Genomic DNA, 25,519 nt, shown 5'->3' with positions numbered 1-25,519 from the left:
ACATTTATATGGTGCTGTTGCCAGCTGCCTTCATCCAGGCGCTGTAGCTACCTGCCATTTTCTGTTTATCCTCTTTTGCCAGCCTTCAAGTTGTGCCCATCCCCTCTCCAGCTCTGTGATGATCACAGGTTGATGTTAGTGTTTCCAAAGTCGGGAACTGCTGCAGTGAGTGGCTTTGTCTCCCTCCCAGCACAGCTCCCACCGTACAACCCAGTGTCAGACGGGAACAGAGGACAAGACCAGCATTCGGAGAGGCTCAGTTCTCCCAAGACTCAGCATAACCTCTTGCAAATCTTCCTTCCTCCACACACCTTGAAGTTGGAGGCCAGGCTGCTTGTGCAGCGGTAGAAACCTCCACCCAAGGCAACCTGTGAGTCTATAATCAACCTAAAGTGTAAGTTTTAACTCCTTTCATGCATGTGGAAACTGTATTCAGGTCATCTGCGCCCCAGGCAAACACTAGGTTATTACACCAGGTTAAATGCAGGAAAGGGGATGGCAGCAGCTGAACCAACAAGCTGTGAAAGGAACTGGCTAAGACTGAGGTCCAAGAAAACCTCAATACTTTTCTGCAATTGCTCTGAGACGGCCAACGGGATCAACCACTCTGTATTCAGATCCCAGCTGGGCTGAGGTGGGAGTTGATACCTAGCTGCTCAGGCTGGGCAGGTCTGGGGAGGATTCAGACAATGGTGCCCAGAAATGAAGGGATCCCCAGAGATTTCTGCCCTTGGTTTTTGAACTTTCGTATATTTATTTGGCACTCAATCTACTTCAAATGCCTGCTTTTCGTTGCATTTCCACACATTGCACTCCCCTTGTGAAGTGGACACAACTGCACTCTGCTGTCTCCCGGTATCCTGACTGCAACAGCTCCTCAGAGCAGGGGCTCTGTGCACACCTCTGGGTGTAGGGGGGTATGAGGGTGCTAATGGGGACAGATGGACACCCTAAGCAAGGACACTGCTGGGGCAGTGCTGTCCTGAGAAGCTTTCTGGCTCTACCTAGCAGCTTGGCTGGGGGACCAGACAGTCACAAACACACCGGGTCGTCCCATATCAGGTTCTCCTTGCACGTTGCCTAGCAGAGAGGAGCATTTCATGATGCAAAGCTCCCTTACACGCTGCCTCTACATCCTGCCAGCCCCTTGCTACGGTGACAGTTGTCCCACTCTGCTTCAGGAGCAAGAAACTTCTGGCTCTGCCCCAAGCAAACAATAAAAGTCCCCATTTCTCTTCAAAAGGGACCAGCAGATCTCATCTGGCAGGCGAGTGGAGGCAGCAACTGCTATCTGACAGTACAGTGTTGGTGCAGATAACCAAAAACATGCCTGGGACTAAGTGCCTGAAACTGCCTCTCCCGTCAGCCCCTTTCTGTCAGGCTTGGAAGCTGTTCTCTGCAGCTCCAGGAAAGGCTTTCAAAAAAACCTACAAGCTGACAATGCCTTCATTAATCACAGCATAATCCTTTCCATGGCAACCCAAGGATTGCGAAGTCACAAGTTAGCCAGCGTAAGACAGAAACACTGCACAGCAGTCCCCAGTCCGCGGAAACTTAGTAGTGAGCGAGACGAATTGACTGCTCTGAGGAGGGGAAATGAGTTAGAAATGCCTTGGAAAGGAGGTGCGTCCCTGGGCTGGATTCAGATCTCACAAATATTGGTGTCAGTGGGGATATACTGTAACTTCGTGAAGGTACTCCAGTCTCACCCCAAAAAGCCCACGAAGATACTTTGGCCCTACTTGTTGGTTTTGCAGAAGCAAAAAGCTTTCAACAAGGTCAGGCAGAAAAGAAAGGTAGTTTGTCACCAGCCCATCACCATGACATAAGCATCAAGTGCAATTTAAACGAACATGTATGGAAATGGGCAGAGCTGAGATTGCAAAGCCATGGGTGAAAACAATTTGAGCATCACTCATCAGGAGGGAAGTGCTGCCCCAGTTTTGCCCTTGTTTGTCCCTCTTCTGCTTTCCCTGGGATGGTTTAGACACAGGGCAGGGGGGGAGACTTGCATAGAGTCTCACAAGGGTGCAAAGGTTTGGCAAAGCTCAGTCCAAAGCTGCAAAAACCACCCCATACCTTCACACCACCACTGTTGGGACATTGCAGTCCCTCATGGGAAGAGAGAGAGACCTGTAGTATCATATAGTGGAGAAGGATGGGAGAGGAGTCTGCTTGCAACACAAGCCATGTACTCGACATCTTGGCGCAAAGCACTTATTAACCCCATGGGACTGGTTCTTGGACATCCTTTTGCCTAGACCATGGAAAAAAGGATTTTAAACCAACACAACAGCCTGGGGCTGTGGGAAGACCACATCCAGCTCCTGTCAGCTCCTTCTGCAGGGGGATTTAGCAGCCAGGGGCAACTAGGCAATCTTAGACCCGCTGGCCTGTTGCCTTTCAAACTCTCCCTCCATGTTGCCTGCAAGACAGGTCCTCCACCGTACACCCTAGTCTTGCCAGAGACGCCAAAAGATGCCAGTTCCACCTTTGTTAGGGTATCATGACTCTAACTATCCTAGGAAAGCCTGAGACTGTTCTTTTGTACGGTGCTCAGCTGATCCAGCACAGCCCAGGCACCTGATATTGTACTCCCAAAACTGGCAGCAAATTGCAAACTGCTTTGTGGGAAGTGCCTGTCCCACGCTGGCTCTCAGTCCCTGCCCAGGGATGGTCCTAATAATTTAAACAGCCTGAGAAGGTCCTGGGCACTGCTTACCAGCACCGGCGTGACCCAGGGGACACACCACCAAAACACAACCCGGACACAAGCCGTGCTGTGCTGCAAGCAGGGGGAACTCTCCTCCTGCTGCTCTCTGAAGAGCAGGTTGTGCTTTAACCGCCTGGGTGGTGCCTTTGGAGCCGGATCACAGCAGGGAGAGGGTGAGGGTGGTTCCGGGACCGACGGGCTTGGGGGGTGGAGGGACACACACACACACCTGGGATCTTGTGCCCCCCACCATCGGGTTTGTGCAGCAGGCGCATCTCCCCAACAGCCTCTCCCCATCCCTAAGCGCTTCCAGACGTATCCCAGAATACGAAAGGGCTGTGGAGCAAAGGGGGGGGGGTGTGTGCATAGCGCAGCACGGGAGGGAAACGACCCCGCACCCCAGCTCGCTGCTGGGTGACCCAAGCTAAATTAAGCAGCAGCAGCTAGAAATTACCGAGGCGCTAATCCCTGTTGCAGGAGCCGAGCTGGCTCGGGGCTGCTGGGCTTTTCTGGCAGGTCTGCATCGTGTCGTCTCCCCCTCCTCCTCCTCCCATCGAGCCCAGCCCCTTCCCCAGGTTTGATCCAGGCGCTGGAGCAGGCTCTCGCTGCCATGCTAGACCCCGCAGGGGGGTACCCCCGCTCCATCCCGCCCCACCGCACCTCACTGCCAACCCCCCCCCCCCCCCCCCGCACCCTTGTCGCACCCCACTGCCTCCCCCCCGCCCCCCCCATTGCACCCACCGCACCTCAGCCAGAGCATCCCCAGCCCTCAGCCTGGTGTCCCATGTGTGTGTCCCCCCCCCCCGGGTGCAGCCTGGCAGCCCCCCGCTCCCACCCCTCCGCCTTACCTTAGCGGGGCATGGCCGGGGCCGGAGCCGGGGAAGGGGCGCTGGTGCCCGGCGCGGAGCCGCGCTGCCTCCGGCACCGAGCGAGGGCAGCGCCTGCCCTGCCCGCCGCTGAGCCTCTTAGCGGGGGAGGAGCCGGGATACAGCCAGCCCCTGGGGAACGGGGAGGGGGGGTGTGTGTGGAGAGGGGGGGGGTGTGCGAGGGTGTGAGATTGTCTGTGATACCTCCAACCCGCGGACGCCGCAAGCGCAGCGCTCCCCGAGCATCCCCACACCCCAAAGATGCTCCTTCCTGCATCCCCGGGGTCTAACCCCAGACCGTGGTAGCCACGAAGAGCTCTGCTACGAGCTAAGCTGCAAGTCCTCGTTGTGCGAAGGGCTGATGGGCTCTCTTGGGCAAAGGGATGGCTGGGAGGATCCCTTTGCCCCACGCAATGGGCTGTGCAAGGGACCGTATTGAGGTTCTGGGGGACGGGACCAGGAGCTGACAGGCATTCTGGTTTGAATGCACCAGCCCATGCTTGTAAATGTGAAAACTGGGAGAGAAAAACACTTGAGGACTAAGAAACTCAGAGCGGAGGTTTTACCTAGAAACTTAACTATGACCTGGTGACTCCCTGCCAAATCTGCGTCTTTTCTCCCTCCTGCTGAGAAAGGTGGGGTTGGCTTTTGATTGTGCTATGAAACATAACCGAGTTTTCTTACCTAGGTACACAGCATGGCATTTTAGCTAGTGAATGGTACAAAACATGCCTTTTTTATTTGCAGTGTTGTCACAGAAGGTGTTTCTAAGCTCCACTTTGGAACAAGGGGGCCTGAAGCCCTCCTGGAGACTGGGACAGCTGTGGTTTATGGTGATACTGCAGAAGTAAGGAGCAATAAGAGAGCGCCTCCTTCCTCCAAAACCACACCAGGAACTCTGCTCAAAATGTGGGAGAAGTCATGTCATGGCCACCCTGTCCATTCCCCAGCCCTTTAAAACTCCCCACTGCTTCCCAACCCCCTCATGGGAACCAGCTATGAATAGACTCAGTTGACTTTAAGCTCAAAAAAGATGATTTATGACCACCTGGGACCATGCCCAGTTTCACTCAAGCCCTAGTCACGGTGCCAACATGGTTTGTGTGGCTGCAAAGGCAGATATTAACTGTGCCCAGGATTGGCTTCGCTCTGGACCACATCCGATGCGCTTGGGAAGGGTCCGGCCTCGGGCAGCCTTGTTTTGTGCCCAGCATGTCCCATGGCTGTGTGGGAAGGCAGCGAGGGAGGCTCTGCCAGGGACACAGGCTGGACATGCTCCTCTGCCTGCACCACTGGGTTTGGAGGTGGGATTTGAAGAGCACGAGGAGCCTTTGGACAACTGCTCAGCACGGACTCTCACAGCTGCAGGTCACAGGCTAACCCCTGGGTATTTAATACCTGGGACATTGGCCAAGGATGTGGTAGAACCTGAGCATCTCTGAGGGGCAGGCAATGAACCAATCCCCTTGCTAAAAGCCCTGCTACCTCTGTAGCCCTTCTTGCTAGTAATCTCTGGTCCTTTTGAGCAGCAGGAGGCTCGTATCCATATGGAGGGGATTGTATACAGGTGTTAGGGTGGGAAGCTGCGCGCTGTAGGGGACCCAACACCAAGAAGAAATATTCCAGCCTCATCTTGCAACCATGGTAGGAAGTCTGTTCCTCCATGAAGATGCTCTTGCAGGTCGAAAGGAGACTCTGAAGTGTCAGTTTAGTTTGTTTAACGTTAGTGAGCAGAAATCCCTGGCAGATGGCAGCGCTGGAGGGATAAGGAGATGCTGAAGGACCCTTGGGGAGCCTGGGCTGGATCCTGCTGGGAGCTGTGCACCACTCTACTACCTGCTGCTGGTCTCCGAGCATGCACAAGCTCCTCACATCCCCACATGGATGTGCTAGGGTCCCACACCAATTCCAGCGTCCCTACCCATGTTGCCAGCCCACATGTCAAGGTGTACCACCAGCACAGGGACAGGTAGGGCTGCAAAATAACCACTTTCACCCCCACTGCCCCAGCACCAGCAAAACTGAGATGTGGGTGCCAGAGGGGAAGCATGACCTCCACGCCTAGAGGATGACTTGTGGCTTAGCCAGGCTTGCATAGACCTTTTTTTGAGTGTGCACAAAGCAGGACTCAGTAAAGCCACCCGACCTACACTAGAGCTCTTGTGCTATATCCAGCAACAAGTAGCACAGCCTCATAGGTGCTCAGCCTTGTCCACTGCTCAGGACATCCTCCAGGAGGGTATTAGGATGTTTGTGAGGTTGAGACGTTTGTGAGGCTCTCCTCTGAAGAATGGTGCTTTCAAGCTGTTTCAGTGATGGAGGCAGAGCAGTGGAATGCTCCTTTCTCTGTCTAGGGTTTGGTGACACCACATCTCCCAGGGGATGACCCAAAGAGCAGGAGGATCGGGATAGGTGCCCCCACCCCACAATAAAAAGGCTTTTTCCAGATGCCTGCTCCAGGCTCCTGAGGGTAGGCTGCAGAAGGACACAGCTACTCCATGCTACAAAGACCTCGAGCAGGTGATGGGAGCTGGGAGCTGAGACGGGAACAAGGTTCCAGGGCCAGCACTTTGGGGCCATGTGTTACAGCAGCAAGACTGGACTCTGCTATGGGCAGGGACAGGCTTTTCACATTTCAAATTCTCCCAATGTGCAATCTGCAGGTTTGTTCTTTGAGGAAAAGTTATCAAAAAAATCACATCCTCCTACTGCTTCACCCATAATTAAGCCTTTTTTTTTTTCTTTTCAATCTGCAGAGATTTTTTCAAGTGGGGTGAGGCTCAAAAAAAACAAGTTCCTTGCATTGTGGTGACTCTGAGGCATAGGATGCAAAGGTTTTACAGCCAGAGGAGGTTACCCTTCCCCTCTGTGGCTTTTCCCAGTGAATGTGAGTGTAATCTTGCGTGAAACCTTCATGCAGATTGCCTTGCCTCCGTCTCAAAGTCCGCAGAGAAAATAATTTGAATGGAGTTTAGTGAATCAAGTAAATTAAAAAGGCCCCGCAGAGCCACCTTGTGCCCATCAAAAGCATTCTGGAAGAACAGAGCCGTTTAAAGGCAGTGAGTCTGAATAAAATATACACAGTTTATTTATACGAGGTTTACAGCTGTACAACGTTGGCTTTGTTTGGACCACTCTCTGATCTTGTGCAGCGTGACACGTCAGTGCCTTTGGAGATGAAGACAAGTCATAGCGTGTTTCAACATGCAGACGTCAAAAAGAAATGGATTTCACAGAGTGTCATGGCAGGCCACTTGCAACCATTGAAATGATTAACAAAAGAAATGGAAAATAAATCCGAGACATGTCGTGTGCCACCTGGGAGGGGCTGGAAAGTGCTTATCAGACCTGCCCTCCCCTCAGACAAAAGAACCCTGAATATTTCTGTTTACTTCATTCGAAGAGAAAAGGCATCAACATTAGGACTGGCATTTCAACAACGGCCCTCCCTCATCTGCTCTACAAACAAGCTGAAAAAAAGAAAGAAAGCAACAAAGGTATTTTTTGTTATTCCATTGGAAACAAAAGGCGAAGAAGGCTTCTGCTCCAACTTTTCAAAATTTTTTGAAAAAGGACAAGTATTACTGATATTAAGACATTTTGGTCCTGATACAATGTGATTTTTTTTTTTTTTTTTTTTTTTTTAAGAAGAAGATGTTAAAAAGCTGCCTTTCCTCTCTTTATGGCTTGATTTGCTGCAGGAAGGAAGGAGGCTGCCCGTGGGTACCAGGGCATCACTGCTCCTCAGCAATCTTCGGCGCCTTGGGGATCACGGTGCAGTTTGGCCCATGTCAGGGCGCTCCTGGCCAAATGGCTCTCGTTTCCTGAAGCTGTCAGTCACCGGATTTCCTGAGAACACAAGGCTAACGCAGGCAGGCTGGCTACCCCCATCTGACAATGATGGTACAAAGCTCCCATGATGTTCTCCCTTAGCTACATAGCTACATAGCTCTTCTCCCTACTAGTGAGGTATCTTTGGACATCACACGTATCACTCACATGCACACCAGCCCCTCTCACATACCACTCTGAACATGAGCCTGTGAGATCTTCTCCTAAGACCTAAATCACGCATTCTGACCTCACAGAGCTGCTTACGTTTATTTCCAGTGACGAGCCCCATGAACAAAACCAGAATAAAATCAAACTATCTCTGAACTGGCCCGCCCAAATTCAAGGATTTGTTTTGACCTTGGGCTCAAAATGTCACTTTACCAAAGTAGGAGCATTTGAGTCAATTCTGCAAAATGCTGAACTAAACTAGGTCGCAGCGATGGCACCGGGGGTTGGAGGGTGGTCAGTGTAAGCCAGGAATAATGGCAGCCTGGAAAGAGCATTGCGTGGGCCACTGCTTGCCTCTAAGTCCTGGAAAACAAGACCTAAGAAAATAAGCATTTTGGCCAAAAACCCACAGGAGGTAAATTCTGAAGATGAAGAAAGGGGAACAACAGCCTGCAAAGGTTGATGAAGTTGTACCGTATGCTTCTGGATGCACCAAGAGTTGAGCTGGCAGCTAGCGTGACTTTGGGGAACAGGTTACCACGTTACAGACTTAGCAGATCTTTAGAGACTCAAATAAAAATAAAATAAAATACAGACTTGCAGCACAAACATGGGCATTTAGTAGGACAAGCAGAAACCCTACGTGCTGTGGCAAAAAGAAGGTTTTCCTGTTCACTTGTCCTTGCAGGCAGAGGACTCTGCTCAGGCCAAAATTTACCAAGATTATATCATACCTATTGATTTCCACTTGCATGCAGGTGACTGCAAAAGATTTGCTTGTTAGAAAATCTGACAGAAAAATCCTTTAACTTGCTCGATTTTTAAAGGCACATGAATAAAAAAACCCCCAACCTAAACGACAGGAGAAAAAAAAATGCTTTGAAACCTGCCCTGATCAGCTGCTGAAAGGCCAGACAAGGGTTTGTATCTTGGATGGTTTATAAGAAGCCGGATTCTGCCACCCAGTGGAATAAGGAAGATAAACCCAGTCTTCGTGGCAAACAGGAGCAGAGCATGGCCCTAGACACAGCCCCAAGGACACATTTCGGTTGTGCTTGTGAGACTGGTTCTAGCACTGTGCAACTCATCCTCCAGGGCAGGAGACTGGAAATTAAAGGTGTGAGATGGACACTGGAATGATTTAAAACTTCCAAGCATTTTCAGGCTCCACTGGGAGCAGTGCTCCTCTCCTGCCCTCTAGGACAAGCTAAAATCGCACTATTTTTCAAAAGAATTTGGGAAAGCGAGGCACTGAGAAATGATGCACTGTATGCAGCAGTAAAGATGGAGCCCATTGAGCAAAGCTCCCCATCCCTTGAACCTGACGCTTTGGCCTTCAGAGGAACTGATCTCCTCTTATCTAAACACTGAATGGCCCCTGCAGACAACCCGCCCCAGCTACTGGGGTGAGCTCTTGGGATGGGGACTGCATGAAGGCATGGAGACAGCAGGCACCACGGCAGTTCGAGAGGCACACGCAGGAGCTGAGTCCAGACCTACTCAAAAACTTGACCCCAGAGAACAGTTGTCCCACCATGGCTGTCAGCATCTTTGTAATCTTCAGAGCTGCATTGCGTGGAACAAGACTGAGGAGGAGACAGCTTGTCCCTAAAATGATGGAGCCCTTAGTCTTGTTTCCCCTGTGGATTCGGGATTGCCTTGGTGCGTTTTCCTTTCGCTTGCATTACGCAAACCCACACCCAGAAAACACCTAAAAGGCCCCAATCTATTTTTCCACTTCTCCTTTGCTGAGGTGCCTCCACAGAGAAGCGATTAAATGGCAGTTTCATGGGAGACGACTCCACGCACACTACTCTAAAACCAAGCAGACACATCGAAGATGCATTGAAGCAGCTGGTGGGACCGCGGTGGCCACCTGTGTGCATGGTGGCACGTGTGTGCCAGCCCGTGTAAACAAACAGCATCAGGGCATCGTGCTCTGGCTGTCAGGACACACAGCGTGCCTGCAGCAATCCCGCGGGGCACACGGCAGAGATGGGGGCTGCAGAGGACGCCAGCAGAAGGATTGTTGCGGTTCCCCAAAAAGGCACCATTTTTTAACATTGAAAACACAAGATTGGCTCCTTTGAGTGGAATGCATGCACAGTTCATATACACTTTGCAGATGGTAGGTCGGCTCTGTGTGTGTGTATATATATATATATGTATATGTATGTACGTATGTAAGTATGTGTGCATGTTTATATACACATATGTGGCACCAGAAGAAGAGTCCTTGAGTACTTAGACGTTGGTGAGGATGTTACTGCTGAGCAGCCTCACAGCAATGGTTCCAGAGAGATCATTTGATCTCCTGTTCCCCTTGTCCTGGAGATGCAGCGTGTGCACTGACTGCCGGTCGCTGGGATCCCCCGTGAGCACCACTTGGCCCAAGAACTCGTCGCTTATTAAGTTGTGGTTCCAGATCTAGGGAAACAAAACAGACATGAGGGCAGCTCCTTGAGGGATGCAGCCAACCTTCATGCACTGGAGAGGAGAAGGAGTTATTGGGGACCTGCTCTGAGCTGGAGCCATGGAGGTGGTGGAGGAGCGGGGGGTTCGCTCTGTAAGTGAGAGGGACGAAGGACCAGATGTCACCGCTCAGCCACTGTGGTGAGAGCTTGAGCTGCATGAAGTGATGACGCCCAGCCTTGGGGAACAAACCCGCTGTGGATAGTGTGAGGAGAGGGCAGATGGGGGGGTTCAAGTGAGAGAGGGTCTCCATCCCTCGGTTCACTGCTCGCCTGCTGGGTACCTGAACAATGATGGGTTGTCCTGGCTTCTTGCGGTAGAAAAGCCCTTTCACATCAAATTCCGGAGACACCGTGTTCTTCTTCACTGGAGAGCGAACTTTTTGCCCTTCACACTTTATGATCACATAAGGGTCAGCTCCTGGGGGGAGAAAAGGGAATTTTTGTTTTGTTGTAGCTCCTGTAATTCCTCAAAGCACTTTTACAGGGGTGTCATGCCGCACTTTCCCTTCGTAGCCCACCAGAGAAGATGGATATCTGCCAAAGAGTTCATCACACCCCAGATGATACCCATGAAGCTCAGCTGTTAGGCTCAAGCTTACTCCTGTTAGGTGACATTGTCCATGGGCAGCAGGTGGTGATGGACTGCTATGACATGGCCACCTCTTCCTTGACCCCATATTCTACATAAACACTCCTTCAACACTCCAAATCCTCTTGACCTTTGGGGTAAGTCTTTCGTGGAAGGCACCACCCTGCTCAACTCTCCTTTCAGGATTCGCTCTGCTGAAGGCAGGCAGAAACAAAGCCATGGTGAAGAGAAACAGGCTCACAGAGATTCTTTCACACAAGGAAACACCAAGAAGTCAAGGGCCTTCAAGCTGCAAAGCCCCACTGTTCCCACTGCAGCTCATATACTCCCAATCGAGGCTAACCTTGGTTTTACTTTAGGGTGATAAGTAGCTACCTCAGTAGGGTCTGTGCTTTTCACCCCTATGCAGAAATCACTGGCACATCTTCCTCCTAGACTTAGTGAGACTCAAATGCTGCAGGGGCTGTCAGTATAATGACTAATGTTGGGGTAGGAAAAATGCCGTGTGGCCAAGGTGAAGAGAGATGGCACAAAGCTGGGCCAAAATTAAGCATCAAGATGTGCTAATTTATGAGATCCAAAACCGGGACTGTTTAGGCACTGGGAAATTTTGGTGAGCAACCAGTGAATGAGGAGCCTTAAGATGGAAATATATTTAAAAGGCTTTTAAAGAGGTGAAGATGGTTCTTAAGAGTATTTGCTGTGGTCAAGAATTCAGGGAGAAGACTGAAATATCAAGAAGAATCATTGGTGGTAGTGAGAGGCAGGGGGAAAAGAAAAATTGGGGATTGAGAGGCAACAAGGGGAAATGAGTGGGAAGTGGAGGATAAAGTGGAAAAGTTATTGCAATATCCCAGCTGGAACAAGACAGTCCTTGGGAACAAGCAGGCCACAAAGATGGAGAGTAAAGTTACCAAGTTCACAGACTATCAGCCCACAGCTGGACAGTACCTGACCTTCCAGCAGAGGGAAAGACTCCCTCACTAGTGAATATTTTCCCCTTATGAAACAAGTGCTTGTTTTGAGCATTTCAGTAGAGAATTAGCTATTTCTATGGAAATTCAACTGCCAGAACGCATTTTCTTACCATAAGCTTTAGTGGTTATGATGGAAACACAAACAAGGTGGATGAGTTTTCTTGTCCAAGGGAAATGTGGAAATGAGGAGGAACAAACCACCCCCTTCTGAGGGCCAGTGATTGCTAGACCACCTCCTTGCTAGCTTTCTGCTTGCAAGGACCTGGCTCCCCTGGTGAGACACAGCTGTTGGATTTCACAGCTGTTTTTCCAAACTAGCCATGTCTTTTGGGATGTCCCATTAAATCTTCATATTCCATCAGCTGGAGCCAGATTCCTATCTGTAAATCACAATTTCCAAAGCAGTGTGAAAGGCCTGCACTGGGAGATTTGAGAGATGCCATTGCACTGGAAAGCACCAAACAGGCAGGCTGTTGGTGGTGGGAGCTGAACAGCTGGAGAACAGCTGGAAATAAGCCGTTCCCAAGGGTCTCTTGCTGAAAAAATGTTTTATGGTTCCAGAATCCACATGAACCCTTGTCTGACGGAAAGATAAATCTTGTTTCTGTGAACAGTTCAGAGACCTCTGGCTACAGATTTCCCTGCGTTGCTACAGATACACTGAGCTGTTGTGAGTAACCCAAGAAAAAAACAACCTACCTAAGGTAAAATTCCCTCTGCAAACACTAGACAGGATAGAAGGACTCCCTTTGTGGCATGTGATAAATAAGCAAATTAGGCTATTCCTTGCCCTAAGGAAGGATCCTGCTCGTTACTTTCAGGGCTCTAGTGATATGCAGCTCTGACAATAATGCTTGGGTGAAAAATAAAATTAATGAAGTTTTTAATTTAGATTTTTTTTAAACATTAAGTTTTCAATTTTTGTACTTTAAATTTGGCTTGAAAGTGCCTGACTAAACCTTGCCACATTCAACACATGTCTTTGACTCAGGAAATCACGGAGAAAGGCTAGGATCTGGTCTGTTCCCATGGCGGAAAGGCATTTGCTTCTCTAATCGCAACCTCTAGACCTTTCACCCCTACTTCAACCATCTCCCATTACAAGTCATCAGTAGCCCTGCATTTCTTGGTCCAGATGCTCCAGGAGGACTGAACATGGGGCTCTTGCTGTGAGATTCTGCATGGCTGCAGGACATGTTGAGGCACGGTGCTGCTGCTGTCTTTCATGGAAGAGAAGTGTTGGATGTCAAAATTGCATCATAGCAGGGTAGGACCATGAAAATGAACCTTCAGAGGACCAGGGAGGCAGATACACAGTGCACTGTGCTGGTGGTGGCTCGGGTCATCTCAGAGGGCTCCTAGGAGCCAAGTGTGTAGCAAGGCTTAGAGGAAATAGAGGGAAATAGAGGGAGAGGTTCCCAATCCACAGAAAATGAAATAAATTTGACCAACCTTCTACTGATAGACATTTATCCAGCCTTTGGTGGTGAATGCTACCCCAACACATCAGCCTGTTCTGTTGCTTCTCTGTCCTTACTAAGAAGCCTTTAAATGCGATTCCTGACTTTTAGAGCTGCTCATACTCAGGAGAAAAACTCAGATTGTTACAGGACCACTGCCAATGGCTTTGGGGATGTTTTGGGTGGATCTCCAGAGGATCTTGAACAATAGCCTGAATGTAACAGCTGCCAGGTCATGTCCACAGCAAGAAGTGAGTTTGATTGTCCATGGACTTTCTCCTCCTCTGGTGTCTGAATCAGGCATGTTCACTGAAAAAAAAATCTGAGGACACAACAAATCCCAGCAACCTCCCACCTCATGAAACCACCTCCACCTTTTCCCACTGAAACAAGCACCTCCCAACTCCTCCAGGACTAAACAGGCAGGAGAAGACCGGTACCTCCTTGGGAGTCCTGATTCTTCAACCCAGCTGCAGCGAGGACATGGATCTGGGATACCACTTGTGGGTAACCACACATCCCACTCCAGCAGGTGTGAGGTGGCTCATCCAGTGTCAGCTCTCTGCAGGGAAAAACACGTGGCCTTTGAGAGGTACCAGGCCTTACCCCATGGGCAGGCCAGAGAGTTTGCTCCAGCAGGACAGAAGGACGATGCACTGTCCTCTGTCAGACTCTGCTCCCCACTCCAATCTCCTCAACCTATGTTTGGGATGCTCTCCCATGCCATGCTTAGAAGCAGAGTGGGAGCTTCTCTGCATGTCCGTGGTGAGACCTGTAAAGATGCCCGGTCTCTTGGCCATCCTTGAAAGGAAGCCAAACGCCATCTCCAGGTGTCTGGCTATGACCAATTCCAATCAGCAAAACCCCATGTCAAAAGCACAGGACTATCTCCAAATAGCCAACTCCTCCCCATCCCTGCTCTTGCTCCTTACCGGCAATCTGAAGGCACATCTGTGAAAATCCTGAGAAGGAATTCGCCTACATGACCAGGGTCAAAAGTGGTGGGGATGATGACGTAGCGGCCTTCCTTTAGGTCCGTCCTCAGGAATACGCTGCGGGAGTTGATGTAAATGGAGCTGGCCACCTTCTGCTGCAGGGTGTGCATCCGGTAGTTCCTGTTCAGCTCCACCTGGGCAGAGACCACAGCAGGATGGTCAGCAGGACAGCACTGGCTGACAATGTATTGGTATCCACCTTGGGGAGATAGACTGCAAGGACTGACCACACAGTGCCAGGAGAGCTGGAGATAAGAGAACCAGCAAAATGGTGCCAGCTGGGCTGGATGGAAAACAAGTTTGGATGTGGTTCTTCCAGCTCTGTTGGCTCAGGAACTCATCTCTTGCATCCCACCTTGACACTAGGAGCCCAGCAAGCAACGCATAAGGATCAGTCTAACATATTTCAGCATTTGGAGATAACAGAGTAACCATTGCTTTTAGCAAGGAGAACTTGTCCATGCTGTCCCTGTTCACCTCTGAAATCTCTCATCATCTCTGGAGGGGAGCAGGCTGTGCTGAAGGCACCCTAGAGGCACCCAGATAATGCTTAAATGAACAATACCAGTGGTCATCCAGGACTGATGTAACACTCCACCACTAGCTAATTTATGGGGGTATTCAGGACAACATGTAGGAACCAGAGTCTACCTTATGGATATCAAAGCCTATGGCCAAGTTCTCTCCTTTGCCCTCTTTGCGACTGGTCCTTTTTGGCTTCTGCTGGATGGAGATCAGGACTTCATCTTCTGCCTTCTTCACATCAAACACATACTAGAAGCAAAGGGAGGAAGGTAAGGGAGGACTTCTACTAAGGACAAGATCACTGGGCATGGATAGGGGTGGAGACACAGTAGAGTTAACCTCAACTCCTCCTCACCCACCTCACTGCAGGGACAGCCTGGCTTCAGTACCAGCATTGAGAGCCCATACCCATTCCTCTTGGGAACCGGCACCACCGTGCCAAGCCAGAGACATTTTTGGATCATCTTAGAAAAAGACTGGGAAATCCAGTCTTTGAATTTCTTGGCAGAATCCAAGGCATCTAGATGCAATCTCGTACCAGAGACTTTCACCCCCTGCAGTCTGCCACAAGTTCTTCTGTAAGGCATGGAAGGAGGAACTGATGTTCACAGAGACCTAAGATGAAGGCTAATACAGAACTGGAAGCAGGAAAACAACTCTCCCACATCCTTGATGACAACTCCTGCAATGGACCAGGCCATCTTTCATCTGCTTGTTAGATGAAGGACTCACATGAACTTCTCTCATGTTACTGAGGATCCCAGTTCAGAGCAGAACAGAACACAAGAGTTTTTTCCAGGAGATGAGCTTCAGAGCAGGGCCTTTTCTGAAGGCCAAGCTTGAAGGAAATAGCCCTATAGACTACACCCGTCCTGGTAAATTTAACAGTGCCAAGGTTTGGGCAAAGGAACTGGAATTTGATCATTCAGACATCCAAACTGTTGGAAATGGTTCTTGGCCTTTTTTGACTGGCACCAGCTAACACTGCTGCTCTGTGGCACAGTTTGCTCTTTGCTTGTGCCAAGATGCTCTACACCAGGCACTTGGATGCAGTCTGCCTGATTAGAGGGGTAAACTCAATAGAGTTGGCCTGGATACTGGTCATGCTGTGCCAGGGGTCTCAGCCAGAGAATAGTCATGAGTGCATTTAATCTACTACAGGTCTGATAGCCATTTTGGCCTTCTAGGTCCCTGAATGAGATTTAAACACTTGGAAGAACATGTGAAGGCTCCAGAAGGTCCTCTGCTCCATGACTCACTTGGGGGTTCTGCAAAAAGGTGTCCTTATGGTTGATACAGCCTCCACAGCGGTTCTTCAAGGGGTCATCGTTTCTGGTCCACGCCCCGCGTAGTACCGCCTCCTCCCAGGTCTTGTGGATGCTCAGGTAGGATGTGTTGATGAGACGGCACTTGATGATGTCCGTGAAGTATTTGCAGAAATCTTCAAAGGTCATCCTAAGTCAGGAAAGGACAGAGCTGGGTTATGCTGCTTCATTCCCCTGAACAGTTTGCTGCAGGGACTTTCCTGATCACCTGTTAGAGACTGAGCATGGCTAGCCTCTGATGGCTGATGAATAACAAAAGAGATGGAAATACCTTTCTCTATGCACACAGTAAATAATTCTTCAGTTTAAACAACAGAGCTACGTGGTTTGGAGTGGGAAAAGCAGAACAGTGGCCCTTCCCTCACACATGGGTACATGTTGTATTGAAACGTACCTGCTGAGGCTGTTAAGTTCAGCACATTCATAACAGTTTCCTAAGTACCCTGGTGAAATGGTTTGGACCCAGTGCGATACAGAGCAGCTTGCAACCCTAGGGTCATGGCCATTCCCCTGTACTCGGCTTTGGTGAGGCCGCACTTCGAGTACTGTGTCCAGTTTTGGGCCCCTCTCTACAAGAAGGACGCTGAGGTGCTGGAGAGGGTACAGAGGCGGGCTACCAAGCTAGCAAAGGATTTGGAGCATGTCTCATATGAGGAACAGCTGAGGGAACTGGGGCTGTTTAGCCTGGAGAAGAGGAGGCTGAGGGGAGACCTTATGGCTCTCTACAACTACCTGAAAGGAGGCTGTAGTGAGGTGGGAGTCGGTGTCTTCTCCCTAGTAACAAGTGATAGAACAAGGGGAAATGGCCTTAAGCGGCACCAGGGGAGGTTCAGGCTGGATATTAGGAAGAATTTCTTTACTGAAAGGGTTGTCAGGCATTGGAACAGCCTGCCCAGGGAGGTGGTGGAGTCACCATCCCTGGAGGTGTTTAAGAGACAGGTAGATGTTGTACTTAGGGACTTAGTGGTGTTGGTACAGCTAGGACAAAGGTTGGACTCGATGATCTTGAAGGTTTCTTCCAACTGAAACTGTTCTATGATTCTATGATTCTATCCAAAGCTAATACCCATGGGCTCAAGGAGGAGGCTTCACTAAAGATTCTAGGACTCAGAAAGCCATTTGCTCTGGGTAGTTGTATGCATGGAAATAACCCATGTGCATCATTGGGTGGGAGAACTCTGTGGGCATGGCCCATGGTGACAACCCCAGGGGGGACTCACCAGAACTCTCCATCATCTTCCACCGTCATCCCCATCTTCTCTCTCTCACTTTTACTCACTTTCTGCCACTCCTCAGAGCTGTGGGAAGAGTACAGGATCATTACTGCAAGGACGAGGGGGCACACAAGAATTCAAGAGGGCCTGTCAAGGGCACAAGGCCTGTCTAAAGCCCCAGCCATGCAACCAGTCCCCACACTGCTCTGGTTAGCTCATCTTCCAAACATGGGGGTTGTGAAGCATGGCTTGGAGCTTCAACTTCCTTCCTGACCAGTGAAGCTGAATTCAACTTGGCAAGATGTTGTTTTGCCAGTGCAGTCACACCACTATCAGTGAAGATAATGAAATGGATTCTGGCTAAAGGCTCTGGTTACACCAGCCTTGGTTCTTCATCCCATCCACAGACACCACAGCAGTCAGCGGTGGCAGAGGTTGATTCTGTTGGGTGCTATTTTTGCTGGAACAAGACTGGGAGTGGAAAGGTGAGCTATAATCATTCTTCACTAGTGTGAACATGCTGGCAATTCCACCACAACACCCACCAGAGTCTTAATGAGAAGGTCTGCCAAGCCCAGCCACCCTCCTGATGACCTCCAGGGACCCCAGGGCAGGAAATTAATCTGCCCTAGTGAAATGGTAGGTTTAGGACATGAGTTGAAGAAGCATCCCACAACTGCCCACACAACGTTATCCTACTGGTGTGGATGTAGTCAAATTGCCTCATGTCTCGAGGCTTGCTCCAACCCAGGTTTTCCCACCAAAAAAAGGTGCTGCTGCTGCCCATTCTAACTCACGTGTCACTCCAAGGGCCGTTCCACTCCCGCTCGCCCCACGGGTTGCGCATGCGGATCATGTCCAGCTTCTCCGACTTGAAGAAGGACAGCAGGCCATGGCCCAAGCGGACCTTCCGCACATCTGTCACTGCATACGCGTGGCCCTTCACCAGTCCGCAGGCCAGGCGGGCCTCCATGTCAGCTGCTGACACGGCCTGGGTAGAGGGAGACAGACAGTGCTCGTACCAGGGGGATGTGACCGCCTTTGGAGGGACTGGGGAAAAAAAAGGAGCTCAGATTTCCCTGCAGGTTTCTCTGAGCCAAAAAGAAGAGCACCAATGCTCAGGGAGAGAGCCCGTTGCCTTGGTGGATAAATCAGATGGCATTTTGGTCTTCATCTGCTGCATGAGGTCTCTGAGCTCCCATACTGTCAATCAATAAAGTTCTTTCTACTGGTTTTAATGAGAGGTCTGGTGCCCAGTGTTTTTAGAGAGGTCCAAATGCAGACACGAAAACGCCTTTCTCTGGATGTGAATCCTCTCCTAACATTTGAAAGGTGGTGGGAAGAATCCAGGCTCTTGGACATATCAGTGAGGAATAAAGAGGGCTAGCATCCAGGCTTGACTCCTTTTGCTATCCACAAGGAAAAGTAGGAACCCTTGGCCATAATTTATCTGATCTTTTTACACAAGAGGAAGATGGGCTGGACTAGGCTGGAATATGGTCTTTGATGGTCATATTCAGGTTGCTTACTTAGAGGCTGTTGTAGCATCTAAGACCAAGAGACCTGCTTCCAAGGCCACACAACTGCATCCTAAAATGCCTATTCCCATGAGACCATGACCATAAAGGTAACATTGCTTACTTTGATGGAGCAGCTGATGAGGCCTCCCCGGTTGTGCACCTTCAACACGCGCTCAAAGAGGAGGTTTCGTTTGGCTTCATCTGCAATGTAGTCCCCTTCGGTCAGGTCAATAGGTTCAGAGACCCCACCAGTAAAGTCTACTAGGGCATCAGCTGTGTTGCCTCCATCCAGGGCCTCATAACAGCCTGACAATCTGCAAGAGGGTGACAGGAATGGCACAACAACACTGGCTCAGCATTTTAAGGGGCCTGGGACAGTTCTTGGGGCAGCCTGGAGAACAGAGATTTGTAATAAAACTTCCAGTGGATGAGGACAGCAAATAAGGGTGAAAAAATAAGACCCATGCTGCTTGCAGCACTCTTGCTGTCATAAGACAAATAAAGGGAACTTGAAATCTCTACAATAGGGGTTACTTAAGCAAACATGGAGTTGGAGGATATTTTGCTTTGAGGGCAAATTAAGGCTAGAGAAGGTTTCTTTCTTACAGTTTCTGTCTGGAGATATGTCCTACTCTTTCACAGGAAAACTGCTGTTTCCACTAGTGCAAACTAACTGAAGAATGAACAGAGAGGAAAAACAGGGTGCCCAGGTACCTACTTGGCATAAGCTTTCTCCACCAAGGCGCACCAGAACTCATTCCTGGAGTTGGAGTGGCAGTAGATAAGCTGGTTGTGCAGTGTGGGCAGACGGTCGTCTATCACCACATCCAGCCACTGACCAAAACGCCAGAACTGGAAGTGGAAGATCCCCACGTAGCTCTCGGGTTTCTCGGGATTCCACTCCTGCTCCTTCCAGTCTGGGATGACCTGCAAGAGAGGAGGCACACACACGTAAGTTATTCCCTTCTTTCGCTCGGTTTGATTTTCACCCTGGAATTAACACAGACAATATCAAAGACAAGGAGGAATATGAAGGGGACGGACTTGCTTACAGCCTGTTGGAGCCAGATTTTGGACCTGGTTCCTCCAATGCACACTAGATTAACGTGTACTGGAATAACTTAGACTTCATTGTGCCTTGGAAGATGGAGCTAAGGATCCTTGTACTGGTTCTCATAATTCTACCCTGGACATCTGCTGCCATCTACTGCTGTAGACAGGCTATTGGAGCAGAAGAGTCCTTGGTCTGACCAGGGATGATTATTATTATGACCACATTTTTGTTCATTTTAGTTTCAGTAGGATACCACTAACAGCGAGCACCTTCTTTGATTCTCTTACTTGATGCTTGTGTGAATTGACTGGCCCAAGAGCAAGTGTTGTACTCATCTACCTGGTAGCAGCAAACAGGGACCAGACACTCTGCATACATATACTCTGCTAAACATGGGGAAAGCGAGATCCCCATCCCCACAAGGTCTCCATTCTTCCATGTCAATAGCTACCATACTCATCAAAGCAAGCATGGGGAGGCGACTTGCTGAAAGAAGGAAAAGAGGGCCCAGGGTGAAAGAAACCCTAGAGCAGCTGAGGGAGCACAGGTTTGGTGTCACTGCCACGTGCACTGCCAGTGGGACAGGCACAAGCAAAATGTAACTGCCAAAGTCCATAGCCCTTTATGGCTGCAGGCACCACTTTCTTTGCTTTGGATGGAAAATCCACTCAACAGTTGGGACAGAAATGGGCACAACCACGCACAGATGCTACATCCAGGACGATCTGCATTTTATTTACAACCAGGAGGCAAGCAGCAAGGAATTGCCCCACCACAGCTTAGCTTCTGTTGAGGGTGAAGGCAACGTGGGTTTACTTCATGGCCAGGGTGGGCGGTGAGGCCATGTACAGTTAATGTAGTTGATAGCTGACAAGTAGTAACCAATTCAGCCGCAGTGACATGACCGACTGTCCACATCTTTGCTTCTTTACTTACCTGTTCCCAAAGCATCATGACCTAAGCAAGGAAAAACCCTAACATGCCCATGGGGAAAATTACGTTCCAATACACCAAATAATCACTGTCGTGTAGAGACAGCTGCGAGTGTTGGGGTGGGATAGGACAGGACACAACTACACTGCATGGAAAAAGGCTCTTCAGGAAGCTCCAGGACATGGCAAGACCCTCTGCACCATGCCTTGGCCCTTGTCCAGCTGCCAAAGCCTTCTGCTTTTTTTTTTTTTGGCTGCTGTCACGAAGCCCTAAAGTTGCAGAGAGACTCCTCAGCTACCTGCAACAATCCAGCCCAGGGCTTTTATTGCTCCTATACTAAAATATTAATGATGCCATCAGCCCTGTGAGCTCACTGGCACTTCTGAGTTGTCTGGATCAATAGAAGCAGAGCAGGCAGAGCCATGAAAAAGAGCCACTTTTGGAGGGTTTGGTGTTCTCCCAGAGTGCTAACAATGATGCCCCAGACTCCCTCGGGGAGAGTGCCAGGAAAGGTCAGACAGCCCTCCATCAGTCCCCATCGATTCTCTCCTGACTGGAGCTTGTCCTAATGAATTGTCACAGAGGACCATTGTGCTAATCAACTCACTATTAATGGGGGCTTAAAAATTATTATAGCATTGATTAGAGGCAGTTCATCAGCCAGAGCTGGGGGTGACAGCTTCCAGCTGGCTGGTTCTGAGACTTGCCATTACTGTCAGTGGTGGCAGGAGATACCAGTCCCCATCATCCTCCTCCATCCTTTCATTTGGGGACAGCACTGAAAACACCCTCTGCCATGGAAAGTAGCAAAAGCAGAGCAAAAGGAGCAAGAACTGGTCATTTTTCTACACCGTCTCAAAGGGAAACAAGAGGAGCCTGATCTTGCACACTGCTGAAGTGCAAGGCATGAGCTCAAACATCAGGTTCCTCTCCCGAACCCTTCCCAGAGTACAGCACCTCACCCAGGTCAAGGATTCCTCCTGTTGCTTCACCCTCTGCCCAAGGTGTCTGTGACTCCCCTGGCTGTAGGGGAGAGGTGGCAGCGCTGGATGTGGTGCCTATCAGGACACCACACTTCAAGGCGTACAGCACAACCCCTGCCTGTGATCTGACACTGTGTATTACCCAAAGGATTAACCAGGGGCACATCTACAAACCCCAGCAGTAGCTGGAGCCCAGATCCCTCCAGAAGATCATCATGCGACTGAGGTCCACGGTTCCCACCCACTCCCAGGAAACTTCCCCAGACATCTCCATCTCTCCTCAGTGGATGCTGGAGACCATGCCATGGACCAGCATTCCCAGGATCCTACTGAGTGCTGGGCATAACTTGGTTGTGTGACACTGAGGCAGTGGAGACCATGTCTCCTTATTCACCCAACTGCGCTGCTTTTTACAAAATCTGGAGCTGTAACAACCTTTAGTGGGACAAATTTATAGTTAAGGGCCTGAGAGACAGGTAAATTGGGAGCCCAGAAGCACCAGGTTCATTTGCCTAAGCTGGTTTAGGGCTTTTCTTACTTTTCTTAATAGTGGCTAATTAAGAGGAAAGGCCCCTGTAACCCTGGAGAAATGTCCCTGATTAGAAGGAGGAGTTGGTAGGTAGCGATTCCTCCAAGCAGGAGCTCTTCTGCTGGGAACTTGCCAGCTCAGGAAGGGGAGGGAGGGACTCAGCGGTGCCAATCTGCTGAACCACGGTACAAAACAGGATGAAATTCCCATGGGAGATGGGACAGAGTGGTGTATCTGAGAGTCTTTATAGGATGCTGAAGCTGTGTATGAAGAGTTTCAGTGACTGGTATAAAGAGGCTCATATTCCCTGCAGTGGATAGAGATCACACTGCCCCACTCATGTCCCACTCTCAGCTCTGATAGAAAGGAAGATCCACCTGAGGATCGCTTCCCCTCTTTTGCCCAGCTTCAAACCCCTTCCCAAACCACACAAACCTGCTAAATGCTCCATTAAGCCTTTCACACCAAGAGAAAAGAAGGTAAACGTTCATTTTACTTTTTACAGGAGATAAAAGGTTGCTCAAAAATACCAATAGTGAGTTGAAAATTGGTGAGTGCTGCTTTATTGTGTGCAGGATTGGGGCAGCTTCCAAAAAGAGCATGAAGAAGACACGCAGATCCTCAGTCCTTGAGGGGAACCCTGTTGACTAGGCTTTTATTTACTGTGGTACGTCAATGCCTAGGGAGTTATCTGCAGCAAGAATTCTACCCCAGCAATGTAGCAATGGTATATTGTGAGACCTGGCATGCAAAAATCCCTTTGGATGTTGGCAGTGGCTCCTGTTATTTGGTCTAATTTTGTAGCCAGCAGCTCTGCTCTGGGATGTACAAGGAGGGGTCTCCTATGGGAAAGTCTGCCAGGGCCCTGGAAGTGGGTTTGGTCCACAGTGGGTCCATGCTATGGCCAAGCAGGGATGCATCCACTTTTATCCCTTCTCCGCCTCTCTTCTTAGGGGCTAAACAAAGACATCAACCTCTCTGGCGATGCCCATGGCATGGCTGTATGATATGGTGGTTGCTGAGCTTTTGTTGTGGGCAAGACTCGAAGCTCCCACCATCTCTCCAGCCAGTAGCTGATCTTCCTTCTCCTCTCTGCCTGGCATACCTTGGGTGTATGATTTTATACGTTATTTTTAGGCTGGGGAGGGCATGGGGTCTGCATTTCTGGAGACTTTGAAGAGGTTGGACTCTTGGGGATGGTTCGTGCAAGTCAGCAGGCCATAGGTACAGTCATCTTGTCCTGGCTTTTCCATCATTGCCCTCTCTATATATCTCAGGAAAATCTCAGATCATACCTTGGTGAGCGCTCACCCACATTTGAGTGCAATCTTAGCAAAGCAGCACTTGTAATAATGTCAAAGGACATTTCTATCTGTTGGTCTCAAGAAGTGTCACCAAAGTACCCTCCACTTTTTAGCGGAGAAAAAGGGAACATCCAAAGTTAGCAGTTTATTCAGAGTCATAGGACAGGCCAAGCACTAAACACCCTTCTGCTCCTAAACTTGCAAAGGTACCATCTCCCCTCTGTGCTCCCATGGCCACCCAGGCACTGGTCCCTGCCTCAGCATTTGCAGAGGGTAGGAGATACTGCTTTTTGGGGACAGCAGCAGCAGGTTCCTGCTCTGTGGTTTGCAAAGTGCTCTGCAGCCTCACAGCTCCCTGTAGATGCTTTGGAACAAATTTATTAATGGGTGCTTTAAGGCCACAACAATGCACAAATTGTTTTTGCTGCAGGGGACTCGTTGCTGGCTCAGACCTACAGCCTGCTCTGATCTGCTGGCTCACTTGACCAGCTCTGCACACACATGCAAGCCTGCTGCAACCCACCTCAGGACCAACAACCTCCAGGCAGCACAAGGTGAGCAACATGCTGGAATACACCTCCCCACAGTGACCCCCAACAAGAAATGGTGGTGGCTGACAGGTAAAGGGTGGTCCAACCTCCCTGCACCAGTTTTGCCCAGTGGGTTTGCAATCTGCAGAATACAGCATGTCCAAAGGTACTTCAGCTTCGTGGCGAGGTGATCCTCCATGGGACTGGTCTTCAGAGACACCAAAGAGCCACAGTCGCAGCAGGAGTCATTGCAGCTTGCAAGCACTCAGCATCCTTGCAAGGAGAAGCACTCAGTCACAGACAAGCCCTCCCTTTTTAATGGCTAGGATGGAAACTGGACTCCAGGGCTGCCTCCAGGTTGTCTCTCCTGTTTCTAGTATGGCAATTTCTTATTTTTCCATCAGGCTTTTTGTATGCAGTTGCCACAGCTGGAGGGCTTAGAGCAGCCTATTTCCAAGCTAGCAAGACCCTGTACCAGTCAGGTCTGGTGAATCCCTGATGAATTTACAAGCATGCAGTCTTATACTCCAGGCAAATACACCAGCAAGCTCATGGCCCTCTCCTCCCCATCATACAAACAGAGGACAGCAAGTATGGGGAAAGTTTCACAGGGCTGAGGGGCTCCAGAAGTGCCGAGCTCTCCTCCACTTTTTCACGATGCCATCCCTCATCAAAAAACAGAACCACGTAAAAACTGGACAAAGAATGGAATTGAGAGGAAAAAAAAATGAAAACGAAAGCATTGCTGGAGCAAGAAGGGCTGAGCAAGAGGGGATCAGGCTTTAAAAACAATGGAGCCCTTCAGCTGAGCTGGTTCAAGGCCGTCAGTGAAAGCGAGGAGGAAATACATCACCTTGCGGATCTGGGCTAACTCCGCTATCCGCTCCCCAAATTCCTGGGCATCTGCCCCATTGCACTCTACCTCCTCGGCCCCTGGCTTCTTCCAGAAGATGCCCACTGGCTCCAGCAGCTGCCGGTTCATAAGGTGGGTGAGATCAGGAGTCCAGTGCTGGGAGGTGCCGGTCACTGTGACCTTCCCAGGTTTCTCCAGCTGGATGTCCCAGCGGAGGAAGCGCAGGTTGTGCTGCCGGATGAAATCCACTCGGTAAACGTGCTCGTTGGGACGCAGCAGCTTCTCACCATCCTGGGGCCTCATGTTTTTTTGCTGCAGGCTCTGGAATCGCAGCCGCATGCAGCGGGTGAGCTGGTCATCACGGACAAAGGGCAGCTCGAGCATCCCCGCCTCGTCTGCCATCGCCTCAGCCGCTCCTCTGCTAGGTCCTCAGCAACGTTTGGCTCTCAAACGGGACACACAGGGGGAAAAAAGCCACCAAGCCCCTGGAGCTGGTGCCCCCTCTCCACGGTGCTAGGCAACCCAGGCCAGTGACGCAAAACACCCTCTGGGGCTTCCTCTGGGTGCCCTCCCGCCTCGTTTGCCGATTAGGAACTGATGGTGCTGCTGTGCACAATAATCTATAGGGAAGGGACATCTGATGTCAGCCTCCCTGGCAACCTCCCTGACAACG

The 25,519-nt window shown here is 50.1% G+C and overlaps 2 protein-coding genes across 2 annotated transcripts in view; both read right to left on the bottom strand.

Moving 5' to 3' along the window:
- Positions 1 to 9,771: 9,771 nt before the first annotated feature.
- CAPN5 (calpain 5) overlaps positions 9,772 to 25,519 on the bottom strand; it is a 57,409-nt gene continuing 41,661 nt past the window's right edge. The window contains exons 4-13 of the mRNA XM_086481643.1: positions 19,379 to 19,587; positions 18,782 to 18,974; positions 17,938 to 18,131; positions 17,147 to 17,224; positions 15,861 to 16,056; positions 14,728 to 14,850; positions 14,014 to 14,210; positions 13,522 to 13,643; positions 10,337 to 10,473; positions 9,772 to 10,008 (exon numbers count right to left, since the gene is read on the bottom strand). Coding sequence (XP_086337769.1) covers positions 9,826 to 10,008; positions 10,337 to 10,473; positions 13,522 to 13,643; positions 14,014 to 14,210; positions 14,728 to 14,850; positions 15,861 to 16,056; positions 17,147 to 17,224; positions 17,938 to 18,131; positions 18,782 to 18,974; positions 19,379 to 19,587 — 1,632 coding nt within the window. The 3' untranslated portion in view covers positions 9,772 to 9,825. The remainder of the gene's footprint in view (positions 10,009 to 10,336; positions 10,474 to 13,521; positions 13,644 to 14,013; positions 14,211 to 14,727; positions 14,851 to 15,860; positions 16,057 to 17,146; positions 17,225 to 17,937; positions 18,132 to 18,781; positions 18,975 to 19,378; positions 19,588 to 25,519) is intronic.
- On the bottom strand, positions 24,769 to 25,248 carry OMP (olfactory marker protein). Its single transcript, XM_009957345.1, has one exon. It carries the CDS (start codon positions 25,246 to 25,248, stop codon positions 24,769 to 24,771), a length of 480 nt encoding a protein of 159 aa, XP_009955647.1.

This window comes from Leptosomus discolor, chromosome 1 (assembly GCF_034619465.1).
Source record: "Leptosomus discolor isolate bLepDis1 chromosome 1, bLepDis1.hap2, whole genome shotgun sequence".
In the NCBI taxonomy this organism is placed as follows: domain Eukaryota; kingdom Metazoa; phylum Chordata; class Aves; order Leptosomiformes; family Leptosomidae; genus Leptosomus; species Leptosomus discolor.
This window is presented reverse-complemented; position numbering and strand designations above follow the sequence as displayed.